At 34.8% G+C, this 17,317-nt stretch overlaps 2 protein-coding genes and 1 pseudogene across 7 annotated transcripts; 1 reads left to right on the top strand and 2 right to left on the bottom strand.

Moving 5' to 3' along the window:
* Positions 1-383: 383 nt before the first annotated feature.
* Positions 384-4,501, bottom strand: APK4 (adenosine-5'-phosphosulfate (APS) kinase 4). Of its 6 annotated transcripts, none has more exons than XM_021418298.1 (7): positions 4,066-4,501; positions 2,511-2,691; positions 1,928-2,077; positions 1,710-1,828; positions 1,484-1,568; positions 1,357-1,403; positions 384-947 (listed from the first exon to the last, which is right to left on the bottom strand). In XM_021418298.1, exons 2-7 carry the CDS (start codon positions 2,632-2,634, stop codon positions 849-851), a joined length of 624 nt encoding a protein of 207 aa, XP_021273973.1. In that variant the 5' UTR covers positions 2,635-2,691; positions 4,066-4,501; the 3' UTR covers positions 384-848. The 6 variants fall into 6 exon arrangements, with proteins under 6 accessions (XP_021273973.1, XP_021273971.1, XP_021273970.1 ...); XM_021418296.2 differs by having other exon boundaries at positions 2,511-2,634; XM_021418295.2 differs by having other exon boundaries at positions 2,511-2,651; positions 4,066-4,499.
* A 5,751-nt stretch (positions 4,502-10,252) lies between these two features.
* LOC110409268 (Phototropic-responsive NPH3 family protein) lies at positions 10,253-14,238 on the bottom strand. Its single transcript, XM_021418560.2, is given in 5 exon segments — positions 10,253-11,904; positions 12,598-13,083; positions 13,085-13,110; positions 13,812-13,881; positions 13,982-14,238. Coding segments are annotated over 5 exon segments (1,443 nt in total). The 5' UTR covers positions 14,119-14,238; the 3' UTR covers positions 10,253-11,180.
* Positions 14,239-16,188: 1,950 nt separating this feature from the next.
* LOC110409306 (large ribosomal subunit protein uL24z pseudogene) lies at positions 16,189-16,892 on the top strand (annotated as a pseudogene).
* Positions 16,893-17,317: the final 425 nt, after the last annotated feature.

The raw sequence follows: 17,317 nt of genomic DNA, 5'->3' as shown, positions 1-17,317 counted from the left end.
GGGAAAATTCCTGGTTGATGCACCCAAAATCTGGAGAGCGAGGAAAAACCCGTACGAGTTTAACGGTATCTTGCAGTGAAAACAGAGACCTTCCATTTTTAATTTGAAATTTAATAGTATCATTGGCATGCCCGAGGGCAACAACCCACTTGTCTGGGGCGATTTTAGGTCTATGAATTTCGATGTGAAACACATTTGCATAAAATCTTTCACACTGAAATACAAAAGTGACCAAGCTCTGTTACACAAAACCTCACAGCACAAGTTTGCTCTACATTTCCAGGATCCCTCCTATATCTGATCAGAATACTTACAGCAACAATAACCCACAAAATTTACAAACCCAGGTCCCCACCCTAAAATGCAAGACAGCACAGCCAATCACATCAAACAACATCAACACAGAATTGACCCTTTCTCGTTCAGTACAGATTGAAAGACACAAGCAAAATGACAGGGTAGGAAAACTTGGCCTTCCTTTTAAAAGCAATCATCACAATGCTATATGATACAAGCACATACATGATACACCAACAGCCAAACACCTTCGGTCCATCTTTAGTTTTTGACTAACTAAAGCCAATTATGCACAACTTGGCTTCAACAAGGCTTAACAAAGGACACTCTAATTAATCAAGCGATTAATTATCTATTACAAGATATAAACTACAGAAACAGGAAACAAGAAGTTTCCTTGATGCCAGAAACAAACAATAGATAGAGGAAACAGAAAGTCTCCTCGATGAAGGAAACGAGAAATTTCCTTAGAAAAGAATCAATTTTCATTGATTCAGAACACTATATTACAGGTGATTACTGTACCCAGGAATTGCAGGGCTTCTCTCCTCTTAGGCCTGCAGGAACCCCTTCTCCTCCAGGAATGATATCACAGTTTCAGCCATTTCACATGGGGAAGCATAGTTGTTTCCCTTTTGTGGTAATACTAACTGCAAAACCAGAAAGTTGATGCTTCAATCTGAATGTTGGCATATGAGATTTAGAGAAAAATCAAAGGGAGAGCATGGCAATTTTGAATATGTGGCAATTCCACAGTCATCCAAATTAGTCTAAAATACAGCTTTGACATGTTCAGATTGAGATGACTAGACATGTGCCAACCAATATCAGATACTTGCAGCATGACAGAACATCTATCATGTTCTCATATGCATATAGCCAAAGCCATCCACAAGCACACTAGCAACTAAGCTTGGAAATGCTTGAAACCATTTCAAGATTTGTGTCAGCTGGAATTTCATGTTTGAAGCATAAAAAATATGTAGTTGCATCTCCACTTTTTGCAAAAGTATGAGCCTATGCCAAACAAGAATGATATTTCTCCAAGGATACTCATACCTCACAATTCAGAGGTGGTTCGTATGGGTCATCAATACCGGTAAAACCTACAAAGAAAATATTATATAAGCTACTCTTCAAATGTGAGCTTATACCAATCTTCAGATACAAAATCCAGGACAGATACCTTTTATTTTTCCAGCTCTTGCAAGCTTGTACAGGCCCTTTGGGTCCCTAGACTCACATATTTGGAGTGGCACATCCATGAACACCTGTCAAAAGGTTGGCTAGTCAATTCTTCTTAGAGCAATAAAGAATCTTTATGTGATGCAAAAGCCCTTTACCTTTAGCAGGAACCATTAATAAGATCAAAGCCCTTGGGATTTTTCAGGTTCCTGAAAGGTAACACATACCTCAATAAAATCTCCTTCTGGCAACAGCGTGCGGCATGCATCCCTGTCTCTTCTGTAGGGAGATATCACACTGGCAATGCAGATGAGGCCAGCATCTGCAAAGAGCTTTGCTACCTCTCCTGTGTAAATATAAGAAGTTGATAGTTGAAAGCATGAGTAGAAGAGAATGGAAGGATAAAGCCGAAAAGGACTATGATGAGGAATCAAACAGCATTTACCAATCCTTCGTATGTTTTCTGCACGATCTTCTGCTTTAAAACTTAGGTCACGGTTTAAACCATGTCGAACGTTGTCACCATCAAGGATGTAAGTCAACTTTCCCCTCGAATACAAGGCTTGGCACAGAGCGCATGCCAAAGTGCTCTTTCCTAAATTCATAGACCACAGTGAGAGAAAGGGAGTAAAAGGGAGCAACATGATGCGATAAAGGTCTGAAGTTTGAACACAATCTTCAGTTTAGCAAGGCGAAACTAAAAAAGAACAGGAACAAAGAATCAGGTGTAGTCAAAGGGAAGGCACTCAATGATATCTGAAAAGTCAGCCATGTTGCCATAAGTTCTTGATTTTGAACAGAAAGTCTATCATCAACTCTTGCTTTAAATTTAAAAGTTCCTCCAAAAACCACAAGACCAAATGGTTCAATTTTTGGCTTTTTTTTAACACAAAAACAAGATTACTAAAACTCGTTGTAAGCTCAAGAAGCCATCATATATGCTCATGAAAACCAGAAAACAAGAATAAGTTATTGGCAATAAAAGATAAGCATTGATTTCAGTATCCACATAATTTGCTTTGACAAACCTGAGCCACTGAGACCAGTAATCCATATGACACAACCCTTTTGCTGAAGCAGCTCTTGCCGATGAAGTTTACCAACAGAACTTTTGTGCCATACAATGTTCGTTGCCTTTCCATTAGTAGCCATCTGGCGGAGATTTTGACCTAGTTAGACGTTTGAAATCAGAATCCTAAGTAGATCCAGCTGTAAAGAAACCATGTACTAAAGAAATCATGACTTTGCACAGCCATCATTGTCACTAACTAATTCCATGGAATGGCCAGAGTTTTCATACCAACATTACAGAGCAATGTCTCCCGAAATGAGAAAGTCATTTGCCAAAAAAGATCAGCATCGACAGAAACTAAAATAATAAAAAGTCCTATCTGAAAGGCTGATGCTTAATGTGTTCAATTGAGTTATGATCGGTACTGTCATTACCAAATCAAGAAGCCACTATTTATTTTATCATTTACTTACTTTTTTTGAAAAATATTTATAGATGAAGTGTTGTGATTGCTCTCTAAAGCTCCATCTCACTCTGGAATGTGATTTTGCACCCCAACCATTTCATAAAATTTGTGAGTTTCTCCCAGGCTGAAAATCGGTTATGCTTTCAAGGCCAACTTGTCAGCTTTGATTGAAGATAAATATAGAGTGGAAAAGTGGCGATTTCAAGGCTGGAACTCCATAAAGAACACCATCAAGGACAAAAATTCTGGTGATAGGGCCAGCATAGCCTAAAGTTAGGCACACCCCACAAATCCTTCCTCCCAACTTGAATATACAACAATTTGGCGATAACAATTAAAAGGGACCAGCTTATTCCCAGCAACATAGGACATTCTTCAGACCATGATAGTCTAGGTAGGGGTTAGCTCGTCCTTTTCCATAGTAAGTGATGTTCGATTAAACTCCATAATATAAGCCCCTCGTTAAGGCAAGGAAACTACACATCTATCCATACCATGGGGTTAAGCAATCCATCTACTCCACCCCAGACTATAATCACCAAAGTAAATTAGTCTAGGAAGGAGAGGAATGGAACTATTTCTCATGGAAAACGACGGTTTTAAAAAAAGATTGTAGCCCCAGCCTAAAGACTAGAACCAGAAACAATTAGAGCAGAGTCAAAAATGCTAATACCCAAATAAGCTGAAAGAAACTCCAAAAGTCAACCTAATTAGCCCTTCCCCCTCCCTACCAAAATATGAAAGAAAAAATGAAGTACTCCGAATTAAATGGCCAAATACATATGACATGTTAAAACTTAAAACCAAATCCCAGCCAGCAGAATATTCCACATTAGGCTGTACCCAAAAGCGGCAGTCTTTTTTAAGACCTCCTCATAAAAATTGTGCTAGAAACAACTTCTTTTGGAAAAAAAAAAAAAAGGTGAAAAAACCAAAGATTTCATTTTTAAAAAAATTTTCTTTTATCAAAATTAACTCCAGCCATGAGGTTTAAAAAACAAAAAGCACCTAAATACAAAATGCTTGACCAGAAAAGAAAATTAAATACATGATCACCAATGAAAGTAAAAAGAAAATGGAAATTTAAAAAAAAAGAAAGAGGTACCAGAAATAACAGCACCACGATCATTTGCAACCGACACGGCCGATTCCTCCGTCGCCTGAACCAAGCTCAACCTCGCATTGTTGCCGACATGCAATCCCAAAGAAGAAGACTGCGCCGGCAACGGCAACGGCAACTTCACGAAGCCAACCTTAGGAAGCGGTACGGATGGGCCACTCTCTAAACCGGAAGAAGAACAAGAAATCGCTGGCCGTACCGCCCTGAGTGACACCATCTTAATTAAAATAGAAATGAAAAGAAACAGAAAAAACATGCAATGATTGAAAGAGATGGAGAGCGCGAGGCGAGGTTAACGGCGAAGCAGGAAACAAGAATAGAATTACAAAATGACTTGATTATATACAGTGAGATCGATGGAAAGCTGACGTGGGATGAGCTTAGTTGGGAGGGAGCGGCTGGTTTGTCGTATTTTCCTTTTTTTCATGATCGAAATTGATTTCACCTCTAATTCCAACACTTTTACGAAAATACTGAGTGAGGGACAGGTGGACGATGGCAATTGGAATGCAGAGTGGGACTGCCGTTCTATAAGGTTGGTTTTGTTGTGCGGTCCACGCGCCTTTATTGAGCGTGGGGTTGTGTTAGTAAGTTCATTGGAGGATCTCCCCCACGTGACAATTTTGCTGACGCCTGGTGCAAGGATAAATGTTTACTACAAGTTTTTTTTTAAGAAGCAATAATCTGAAAATTATTTTATTTTTGGATAATCACTTTGGATAAAAACTATAAGATAAACAACTGTAACAATTGCATGTTGATTCGTGTTCAAGGATGCTTGTTAAGAACTTAAGACATATGTAGGATTATTTATTTTGAATAAAAATTGTTAACAGAAATTTAATGATAAATACAAAAATTATAATAATACTATTAAATTTTAGGTGAAAAGACTTTAAAAATTATTCTTGTTCCTAATCTATGTGCTTGCTTGCAACTTTGCATTTACATTTATCTATTTAACTTAATATGATTGTAAATGTTGGGATAAAATATTCTCATTTTTTATTTTTTAATTATAATTTTACACGTATTTATTAATTTTTAAAATAAATAATTTACTTTAAAAATGTAAATATTGTTAACAAAAAAATGAAATAACTAAAATGTATTTTTTCTTTTTTTAATTTTTTTTTCTCTCAAATAATCTGATCATCCAGTGTGCTCTCCAAGGTGCTCCCTAAGGGAGGGAAGTACCCTTGACGCTGATCTTGATTTTTTTTTTTTTGTAAACAAAATTTATAATAATAATTTTTAAAATTAACAAAATATAATTTTTTTTAATATTATCATGTTATCAATTTAATAGAAACACTAACGATTAATTAATCACTGATTTATGTGTCAAACAAAAGATAATTTTTTAAAATAAAGTATACATTTCAAAAACTAATAAATTTATTTAAAATTTTGATTAAAAGTTAAGAAGCTTAGATATTTTACTTTAAATGTTTCTGTAATCAAATAAGATAGGTAAAAAAAAAAAAACCTCTCCTTATGAAGCATTTGAAATTTAAGTTCATAAATCTGTTTAAGAACTTATTAAAATTAGAAACTATTAAACTATAATATATTTAAAATTTAAATCTTTTATATAAATAATAGGGTTAATATTTTTTTTTTTTAAGTTGCAATTTGCAAGCAAGTCAAGGATACAAACATCTAGAGTACAATAAATCAAATAAACTTTTTGTTAGTTTTCCATTCTTCTGATAAGGGTTTGATGTGACAAGTTTTTATTATCTTATGGTGTCTATATATAATATATAGGTTTCAATTATTGTAACATAATAATACGAAGCTTTTAATTCAAAAGTTATGACAATGCATTTAATATTTTAATAGTAAATCCTAAAAATTATCCCTTATTCTATTAAACGGTAGAGAAATCTATAGCCCTTTTTTTTTTTTTAAGGGGAACCACTTTGCAAAGTTTTCAACAATCGTGTTCCCTAGGTTACATAAGAACCCACCACAACAGCATTATTAAAGCCAGGCAATGGAAGCCAGCCACATATTCAAGACGGTAGCTTATTATAAACTAATTTAAGTACTTAACCTTTTTGTGTATTGAATTTTTTTCGACCAAGAAAAAAAATATATTCCCTATTACATGCTTGGAAATCTATTAATCTAAATCCTTTTATGTGCCCCTAAAAGAATGATAACATTTTCCTATTAAAGGTTTTTTTTTTAAGATTTTGAGTTTTTTTATTCAAATGTAAACTAAATTACTACTAAAATTCTGGTATTGCCTAATACTATCTACAATTATAACAAGTATAAAGCAAACTTTGATCTGATTGATGTATTATTACATCCGAGAAATAATTATAATTAACAAAGACTCGACAAAAAATTATATTATAAATTAATTTGACATAATTAACTTATAGAACAAATAAAATGGGATGTCAATGGCATGTATCAATTTCAAAGACAAAGAACGCTTGCAAAATTTTAAAACTTGAAAAGTTTGGTAAATTAATTAAATGAGACTAGGTCAATTGGATCAAACCTAATAAAATATATCAAAATACTATACCACTATAAATAGCACAAAAAAAAAAGAGTACTATAGATTTTTTTTTCTTATGAAATGTACTAATATTTTTTCCCAAAAAAAAAAGGTATGGGTAATGACATGCATGATAACTCTTACCCAAAACTAACTCAAAAACGTTCAATGAAGTTTGAATGGCAAATTAATACTCTTCGTTCTTCACAATAAGAAATTCATTTTTGCGTTAATGAAGACCCGACATTTGGTACAAACCAGTTGATCGATAGATTAATTGTTGGGCCATGTGATTTTGTGGTCGGAAATTTATCCTAAGTTTTAGGGCGTGAATTTTTTTTTCTTACTTTTCTTCCCCTTTTTGAAAGAATAATTAACTTCAAAACTTTGCCCGTACACTTAGTTTATTTGTTCACATCTTTAAGTAATCGAATTTTTTAAATTATTTTTTCTCATAATCAAATATTAAAAGTCGAAAAAGCATTTTAACTTGTAATTAATGGCATTATAATTTAAAAATATTTATTAAAAAATAACCTCATGCTTATAGGGTCGAAGCGGAGGGATGGGGCTTGTAGGGCCAGGTTTGAATAAGCAAGTCTAAAGCGAATTAAAAGGAATAAAACTTATATTTTCCAGCATAGAAAAATAAAATACCTAGATACTAATTGCTTGATGATAATCTTAAAGTATTTCTAATGCAAGTAATTTAAATAAGAAAAATTCCGTGTCCAATAGAATTCTTAGTGCTTTAAACCTAGCAACTTTATTTCAAAGAGTTCCGACCCCAATAAATCTCCCCAGTTCGTGTGGCCCTAAAGCAGTCCGAGCGCTGCTCTTGATATGGCCCGTGTTGTGATTTTCACGACAATTAATCAATAACTAATTTTTAATGGATTTAAAAACTAAAGTAATATTAATTTTAATTGAATTATTTCCCAAGACCCCACAACGACCTGCCTTTTGTTTTGTTTTCTTTTTACTAAATGGAAACGAAAAGGTCATTTTTGTTTCCCTACACACTTTTTTGCGTGCCATGTGCATTCTTTAAGTAGAAAAGCTTTAGTAAGTAATTTATTGGGAACGGAACTCGTAATATCATATAATTTTTTTAAAAAATTGGTAATTATTTTTATTAAAATTTATTTCAAAAATTTTGATATTAACTTAATGATAAATACTTTTAATTATATAAAAAATTATTGAATTCAATTAAAAATACTCAATCATAACATATAATAGTTATTAAAAAATATCTTTATTTTATATGTAATTCGTAATTAAAGTTATTGTTATAATTTTTACATAAATTTTTTTAATCTAATTTACTTTATACTTTTATTAAACACTAAATTTTTATTATAATTTTTATAAATACTGTTTTAGTCTCAAATTGTGAAATTGCGACTCCACCACTGTTATAGAAGAATTACATCTTACTAAAACGTGTAAAGTAAAAAACTAATATGCACTGTTTTACACAAAATTTTTTAGATTTCTTAGTAAAATCATGTAAGGTAATGTGTTACACAAAAATTTTAAGAACTAATTAGGAGATTATAATAAACAACTTAACAATTTTAATTCATATAAGCAAATCTCATTCCCATCTAAATCTTATAAAAAATTAAAAAAGCAAAGACAGAATGGATAAAAAAAAAAGTATAGTAATCATCCCCACTGACCAAGGGCCCGGCCTCTGCAGCGTTAACGATTTGATGTCGGAAAAGTAGCTAAAACGTGGTAGGTTTCGCCTTGGATCGTTGTCACACAGCCGCACTCAGTGTACTGAAGGAAGCACTAATTCGATTTAGTTACTTTACCTGTGCATGTATCAACATCTCATATTTTCAGCTTTTTTTTTTTTTTTAATTCTTCTTGCAACCTTTTTTGCTCATTGGGAACTTGTTTGGTTTCCACTGACACCAAAGACCACCTCCATGCTAAAGCCACACACGCATAAGAAAAAACAATTATTTATTTGGAGTGCGCGCGCATTTTGTGTCGTCGCATTTTATAGATTTATTTATTTATTTTTCTTCGATATAAGTTTGTGAGATTCCGATATACTTAGGACCTACCCAAAATATGTGGTCCAATGTGAAAGGCAATTTATTTTCCAGGATTATTAATTGCTTTTATTATATACATATATGTAAAAAAAATAAATTTTTAATTTTTAATTTTTTTGAGAAAAAATAATTATATTTTAAATCAAATATTCAAGTGCTGATTTCAAGATTGTTAAATAAAAAATTGTAATGCTTATTAATACTTAAAAAAAAAATACAGCTTTCTAGGTCAGTCGGCACCAATAAACTACCCAAGATTTCGAGATCTTTTATGACAGCAAACGAGATCTTATACTTCGAGAGTTGATTGTTCACGTTTAGAGCAAGGAAGAGCATTTGTTCCACGTGATCCTCAACCAAAACCATATTTAAAATATATATATGAAAAAACAATAAGTTTGACCAAGTTATTGTGCATGTTGATAATAATATAATCATGATCGGTGAAAATTAATAGACATAAAAATTTTAATTTAAGTTAATAAAGAATTGAACTCAATTATAAATAAATTTGAAATTCAAATCTTCTCGTTAGTCTCTTTACGATATCTAATGTGACACGTTCATTACTCCGGATTTGCTACGGTGGAAACGAGTGGATAAAATGAGTGCACGTAGTGACTCGTTCTAGGTTATGGCCCAGGGGCCATGACGGGATGTTTGCTCAATATATCGACTATCGACAGACTTGACAGTCTCTGCATTTGACAAAACTTCCGCATACAGTCTTTGTTTCCGCAGTCGATGGTTACTATGACTCTTCCTTCTGGCGGTCGATGGGCACTATTTCGAAAATGAAATAGCTTTACTATTTCGCAAATTAGTAGTAGTAGTACAATTATATGCATGAAAAATTAAAAGAAGTTGTATAAAAAGGGTACATCGAGATGCATACACCCATTGACCATTGAAAATCATGAAAAATCACTGCCTGTCCATTTTAAGTAAAAAAAAAAATTGTACTAAAGTAGTAAAAGCTTTTCATTTTTTTTTGAAAATTTAGTAAAAGCTTTTCATAAGTGAATGTTTTAACGTTTTAATGAATAAAATTTGAAAATTACATCAAGTTTAATTAAATAAATCTTGAAAGAGAGAAAAGCCTAACTCAAATGGATTTTATGGATGCAAAAGAAAGAAAATAAAACAATATTAACTTTATTCATTCTTTGCAATTTGGAATTTGAAAATTTCTTGTTTGAATCTTGAAAAGGAAAGTAAAATTTCCTTATTGATTTTTGAGATAATTATATATGAAATTTTATTCCGTGTTATAAGTCTCCACATTTTCACATCAAGTACTTCATTTTTTGTTAATACTACAACTTTTATTAGTTACATGAATCAAACTTAATTATCCTCCAAGAATGTTATTCGAAGTTAAAAAATTTCAACTTCAAAAGTCAACGATTGAAGAATTATGGAATGAAAAGAAACTAACACCACTCGTGTGATTCATAAAATATTTCAAGGACCCGAATGCAAAATTGCAAACAATTCAGATAAGCATGCCGTGTAATTTAATATATATAATCGAGGAACAATTGGACGTATCGCTCAGAGTTTTCCTTCTAAAAAATAAAAACAGCATACCAGGCACCGTGTTGAGTATTGGTTTTGTATATAATGTAAACTTGTGCTCACTTAACGTGGATTACATTTGATTTCCATATATTAAATAACTACATAACTTTGGGGGAGCTGTCTTCCTAATTAATCACTTGCGATGTAATAGAGAAAAGCGACAAACAATTAGACCACAAACTTAATTTTCAGCTTCGTAATCAACATCAACCTCATGGTAGTACCTAGTCAATTTCTGCAACCGAGATATATGAAAACCCCCTTACACTGGCCTAATTTATTTTCTTATAATTAGCCGTATTATATACCAGATGGAGAAGGAAAAGAAAAAGATAAGTACATAATTATCATAAATATATAGATTCACATAATTTGATTATGCAAAAGGATAAACAGTGAAATATGTTCAAACAATAATCTTGCTCCCTGCCTTAATTACCATCATAGTGAATTTTTAACATATAGATTTAGATATTCACAACTTAAAATCAACAAACTTGTTTCTATTCAACTATTTCAATCATGAAACGTGCACAAATCCTGTGAGGAAAGCTAAAAAGTCTTTAAATTCTGCCTTTGAGGAAAGCTAGCTAAAAGTCAAAGCCTATTGGCTAGCTAGTATCTATCAATCAAGAATTGGGGGACAACATAATGTTAGGCCCCTAATAACCACTCCCATCGGATATCTCCAAGCTATCAACCAGTAATCATGTTAATTTGATTAAAGTGAATGATCAGAATCCGACCTCCATATTATCTAATATATGATCGATGGTTAATGGATTTCGGTACTTAATGAAAATGGTTGATGGGTAAGAAATGCTTTGTAAGACTATAAAATGGGAGTTTGGGAGTGCATATATGTATCGTTTACCTGATTAGTTGTGCGGTAATGGAGAGAAGATGAATCTTACCCTGAAAAGTTAAGATCATCTTTGATTGAAATAGAGTGTTCCATTTTCTCCCTTGCTTGAAATTTTCTTAGCAGAGCCATTCTTGGTTGAAGAATTTGACACCAGTAATGCGCTCTTTAGCCCTTTAATCAACCTCTGCCCGATGTTTTTCTTGATTCTAGGACTGTCGACGCATGAATTCTCCGATGATGATGACCCAAATACTTTGTCTTCTGGACGACTAAACCGAAAACTCGCGGAAGAGGAAGCTCCTCTATCTGCTCTTTCAATCGTATTCCCTGAACCGTAATGGAAACTAGCTGACCTGCCTGATCCCAACACATCTCTAGACCCAGCGCCAACTCCTCCGTTATGATCAGAATCTTGCAAGATCTTCTTCATGCAAAGCAGCTGTTTTTCCAGGGTTTGGATACGGGAGCTCGTGGCGTCCATTGCTGCCTTGAGTTGAGCAGTTTCACGCATTGTGGCATGGTGCTGGAGGATCGCCCCAAGGGTGATGTTGTCTCTAGCAGGGCGATGCGTACGAGAAGAATAGTGATTGGCAGCTGAGAAAATGGAGCGGCGGGTGTTGAGCTGTTCCACCAACATGGCTCGGACTACGAATCGCAAAGGCATTCTAGGGTTTTGCACTGCATGTAGGAGGAGCTGAGGTGAGAGCTTGTTGCAGTCAATGGAATTACATATCTGGGTCTTCTGTTCCTCCGTTATCTTCCCATTGTGCTCCTGTTCAAACAGGAAGCTTGTATCATGATTACATGAAGATGAATTCTAGTTCTTATTAGATTAATAACCACTAAGTTAATTAATATAACTACTATGATTCTAATTACGAATTAAGATTCTTCTAAGAATTATTACTCTCATACATACACTTGCAAAGTTTTGTATATTCATTATAAACGAAAGATGTTACAAAATAAATCCATCATACAAAAGATAGAAGGATAATGCCTTATTTGATAATGCAAAACAATTTCATTTTCATGAAGATCTTAACAAAATGCACGTTAGTGGGTCATCCACCTTAGGGGTAGAGGTTCGAATCCTAGTTCCTGCACATCCACTTAAACCCCCCCCCCCCCCAAAAAAAAGGCACATTAATGGCTTAAAAAAGTTAAGAAATTGGAGGGAACAACCAAAGGTCCAAATTAATTAATATTCTTAACCATCAATAAATGGACACCAAACCAATAGCCGTCCTGCCTACACAACCTTAAATAAAATTGAAGAACAGATTTTAATTCATCGCTAGACTCCACCTAAATTTCTAATGCACCTATTGAAAATGTTTGAACAAGAATTAATTCTCTAGATGCAGAACATTCTCTTAAATAATTCGGAAATTATTAGTATAGTTGAATATATAAACTTAAAATTTTTTAATTAGGACACGAGCTATATGTGAGAACTAAAATTGCTCCAATGTCGTTACCTCGAGATAAAATCAACGATCCTATAGAGCAAATCGTGGTACTCAAATCGTTGGTGCATAGACTCGGCCACGATTTTAAAATCCTCGGCGCGCAAAGAAATAACGTCGTCAAAGTAACCGTCTACGCCCTCACCATCTTCCGACGAATTCATAACCTCCACGCATCTACTAACAAGGAAAGCCGTTGTTTCCGCTTCCGGAAGCAGTGCCAGGCAAGACCTGAAAACAATCGCCGCGTACTCTCCGTTGAGGGTGACGAATCGATGGAAGTAACCCTCCGTTATCTGCTTCAAGTTCTGGTCGCCGTCACCTTTAGTCTCCGTCATCCCCAGGAGTTCCGCTGCTAGCAGAAGGGAGGCGACGTTGAACGGCGTTACGAGGAGGTGGGTCCCGTAACAGAAGTCGGCGACGAGAGCGAACGTTTCGGCCGTTATGTTTAACGGTGGGGATAACGTTAATTCAATTGTTCCGTTAGTTGCCGCCTTAATAGGTGCTCCTCGACGACAGAGGATCCTATGAAGAAAAATACGGAGAGACCCGTAAACCATAATTATCCATTAATTGCTGAACGCAGCGTTTTAGATATTTTTGCTTTTGGTTGGTGACATCAAATATTTGTATCCAATTTGATTTTTGCATCAAATGGAATAAATAGTAAAAGAAATTGAACATGATTCAACTCAATTTAAACAAAGAACTTCTCAAGAAATTTAATTTATTTGATTATTTCGAGGTTGGAAATTGAAAAATTACATTTTGGTGCAAATTTTGAAAATATTGTGGCACTACAACAAATTGCTTTCCTCTGTTGTCAAATCTTTCCCTTTCAGTTTTTATTATCTGAAAGAATTTTGTGGGGTATGTTTCTGAAAACAAGTAATTGGAGGGGTCAGTTTTTAATATATTTTTTAAAATTTTGCTAGAATTGAAATTCCCAGACTAAAATTGTCAAGAATGTGGTATAAATTTTGCAGCAATTCAAAGTGATAAAAGGAAAAAGAAAATCACACTAGCTTTTCTTCGGCAGAATATCTCTAAAAATCGGCTAAAAAATCATTGGGACATTGTTCCCAAATATCGACATACGTTATAATCTGAAAAGGCTTACCACCCAAAGAAAGCAAAAACCAGAGTCTTGGATCAACTAAGATCTCCCAGCTGATCAAGCGATCGATGGAGTAGTACTAATTAAAGTTGTTGATGAATCAACATACCTTGTGAAGGCGAAAAGCTGTTCCATGGACATGTATCAACACGTCAGTTTTTCTCCCCATTGCCGATGACCTTCATCGTCAAAATAAAATAAGATGCATATTCAGACACAAGTGTTAAAACGAAATAAAAAAAAGACAAGGGAGGAGAAGAAAGAAGTACGTATATATACCAAGCCTCCACTCTTGAATGGAGTGGTGTAGGAGGAGAAGAGAGAACTGAAGGAGAAAGAGAAGGGGAGGTAGAAGAGTACTCATATTCTTCTTCATAGATGGTTTCCACTACTCCTAAATTTCCCCAAGGCTTCATTGTTTTTGGTTTGCTGCTCCTTTGAGGAATGTAATCGAAGCAGTTTTGGTTTTTCTATGTTTGTTTATTGTCGCTGGCACTAGCTAGCCACTAGGGTTTTTGGGATTTTGGGAGAGGGTGAGAAATTCCTTGCTGGTAGGGAGTATTAATGGTGGCATGTGATGGCTTATAAATGCTAGCTTTTAATAACCCAAACCAGTGCTTGAAATCAAATATATTTGTTTTTGGATTCTGAGCGAAATTCTCTTGCCTACATGGTTTTAGAAATCTGATCTTGACTTCCTATCTCCTTTCATCTCAGTCAAAATCTCACTAGATCTTGCACCTATGTATAAATTATTAGGCTTAACCAATTACCATAACCCATGTGGTCAAATACATATTTCTTCCCAATATCCTAAAGATTGGGAGTTTGACAAGTGTGGCAGCTACACCAGTTATTTTGCTGATTGCCATGTCAGCACCTGAATTTCAGTGAATTATTTGCCAATTTTATTGGGGTGAGGAATCAGTCATGAGTTCAAACAGCACCCTAAAATTTTACTACCAAGAAAGATAAATCAAAGGGTAATGGGGGAAAGATGTGCATTAAATGTTTGCAGGCATCTCCATTGAGCATACAAAGCCAAAACCCTATCTTACAGTTGCATTGAGCAAGATAAATCAAAGGATAGTGGGGGAAAGATGTACATTAAGTGTTTGCGGGCATCTCCATCGAGCATACATAAGCCAAAACCCTATCTTACAATTGCATTGAGAAAGATAAATCAAAGGGTAATGAGGGAAAGATCTGCATAAGTGTTTGCAGGCATCTTTATTGAGCATACAAAGCCAAAACCCTATCATGTACCAAAAAAAAAAGCCAAACCCTATCTTACAATTGCAATGAGAAAGATAAATCAAAGGATAATGGGGGAAAGATGTGCTCTAAGTGTTTGAAGGCATCTCCATTGAGCATACATAGCCAAAATCCTATCTTGCAATTGCATTGAGAAAGATAAATCAAAGGGTAATGGGGGAAAGATGTGCATAAGTGTTTGCAGGTATCTTCATTGAGCATACAAAGCCAAAACCCTATCTTACAAATGCATTGAGCAATTGGGGTGTTGTTTCCATCAACCATTCTGAAGAAACATGAAAAGAAATACTAACTTTTTCACTTCTAAAAATCAACCAAAATAAGTTGAAAACTTCTTGTAACCTTCATCCTAACTTGAGAGGGCTTGTTGCTAGAGTTAGTGTCATATATTCTTCCTTTATTCATTGTGCACATAACTATCTATAAGTAGTAAAATCCGTATTTTGTGCACTGTTCAGCAACTATGAGGTTTAATGAAAAAGATTTCTTAACTCTAATTGGAGTGAGTTAACACTATGCCACTTTCATTGGATTTGTTCTTTTTTATACAAAGTCATATGGACATGAACTTACCCTCTTATTTTTTTGGAGTTTTGGTACAAAACTGACCTTATTCTAATAAGGAAAAACAACAAAAGAGATCATTGGGCAAAAAATAAAATAAATTGGAAGAGAAGCTTACTTTAACCAAGGAAATGGATCTAATCAGTGGCTCAACATGGGGTTGAGATTGAATGTTTCCAATATGTAGGGCATAAGTCCCATACAAGAGGCCCAACCGACACCCCTGAATTTCTATTTGCTGGTGAAACTTGTTTAATTGCTCTTGGACAGTCTTGATTGACATGGACCAAGATTTAGGCCCATTTAGTAGGAGATAGGAACAAAGAAAGGAATAATAACATAAAAAAATCAAATGATTTCAATATAAAAACTGAAGATTAAGCTTTCCAATTACCTTTTTTTTTTGCTTTGAATTTAATTTTTTAATTTCACATGCTTTATATAAAAAGTCATTTTCTCTTTATCCTTAACTTCCCTTTTTCCCTCGTTTCAATTTGGGAAAGAGCAAAAATGCCATGCTCCAAGCAAGGCCTCAAAGAAACCCAGACCCAACTGACAAAAAAGAAGAAAAACTGAGGCCCATTAAGCCCAATGAATGCCAGTTAACCCTAGTTTCCCTCTCGTTCCATCATATATCCTCTCAAAACCCTACTTTCCAAATTTCTGCATTGGCCGTCGCATAGCAGAGGAACCAAACCCCACCCCCCCAACCTCCCGGCAGCAAAAATGAAGTACAACCCACGAGTCTCCTCCTCTCGCCGCAAGAACCGCAAGGCTCATTTCATGGCACCCTCGTTCCGTCCGCCGCGTGTTAATGAGCGCACCATCTCATCCGATCTGAGGTCCAAGTACAACGTCCGGTCCATGCCGGTCCGAAAGGACGACGAGGTCCAAGTCGTTCGCGGGACCTACAAGGGACGCGAAGGGAAAGTGGTTCAAGTTTACCGTCGCAAGTGGGTGATCCACATCGAGCGCATCACGCGAGAGAAAGTTAACGGTTCGACCGTGAACGTTGGAATCAACCCATCCAAGGTTGTCATCACCAAGCTGAGGCTCGACAAGGATAGGAAGTCGTTGCTCGATCGTAAGGCTAAGGGACGTGCCGCTGCTGATAAGGATAAGGGAACTAAGTTCACTGCTGAGGATATCATGCAGAGTGTCGATTAAGGTTGTCTTTCCTTTTGTTTTTTTCAAATTACGATATGTCTCTTTTATGTTATTATTCAGGGAACTCGCAACTGTTGGACTTTGGTTTTTATGTTTTACATTTTTGTTATGTTATCAATCGGTAATACGATGAGGAATCCTGAATTTTGCAGTCGTTTAATGCTATTTGTTTCAATTTTTGTTATGGTGATTTCTATTTAGGGTGTTTTACTAGTACTAATTTATTTGTTCTTTCTGCTGCATTTCTTCAATCTTAAATAATTTATACATAGAATCGCCAAAAGAAATGATCTTTTGCTTTCAGCTGTGCTGAGTTGCAGAGAAGTTAGTAGTAGTTTCAACACTTTATTAGCTTCAACTTGGTTTGTATCGTAATGCAGCAATTTGTTACTGATTTGTGTTGCTCCACAGCACAATATCCGCCTTTGTCTCTTACCATGCTTACCTGGTGCATTGTTTATTAATAAGTAGAGTTGTTAATCATTAAAATCCTCTGAAATGCACCATCACCATGTTGTAGCTCGTTAGTTTTTATTGGTATTAACTTGCTTCTCTTATTGAATTCTTTTCATTTATTTGACAAAAATAAGCAGCATTCTTTTCATTATA

Source organism: Theobroma umbraticum, unplaced genomic scaffold, assembly GCF_002168275.2.
Source record: "Theobroma umbraticum cultivar Fairchild unplaced genomic scaffold, ASM216827v3 scaffold_44.0, whole genome shotgun sequence".
Lineage (NCBI taxonomy): Eukaryota > Viridiplantae > Streptophyta > Magnoliopsida > Malvales > Malvaceae > Theobroma > Theobroma umbraticum.
The sequence above is the reverse complement of the archived record's forward strand: the minus strand, read 5'-3'. Positions and strand labels throughout refer to the sequence as shown.

Coding starts and splice junctions, on each gene's coding strand:
- APK4 (XM_021418295.2), bottom strand. CDS start 4,336: ATGTTTTTTCTGTTTCTTTTCATTTCTATTTTAATTAAGATGGTGTCA. Junction 1,569..1,709: donor CAGAAGGAGATTTTATTGAG/GTATGTGTTACC, acceptor ACCTTTTGACAG/GTGTTCATGGATGTGCCACT. Junction 948..1,356: donor AACCACCTCTGAATTGTGAG/GTATGAGTATCC, acceptor CTGGTTTTGCAG/TTAGTATTACCACAAAAGGG.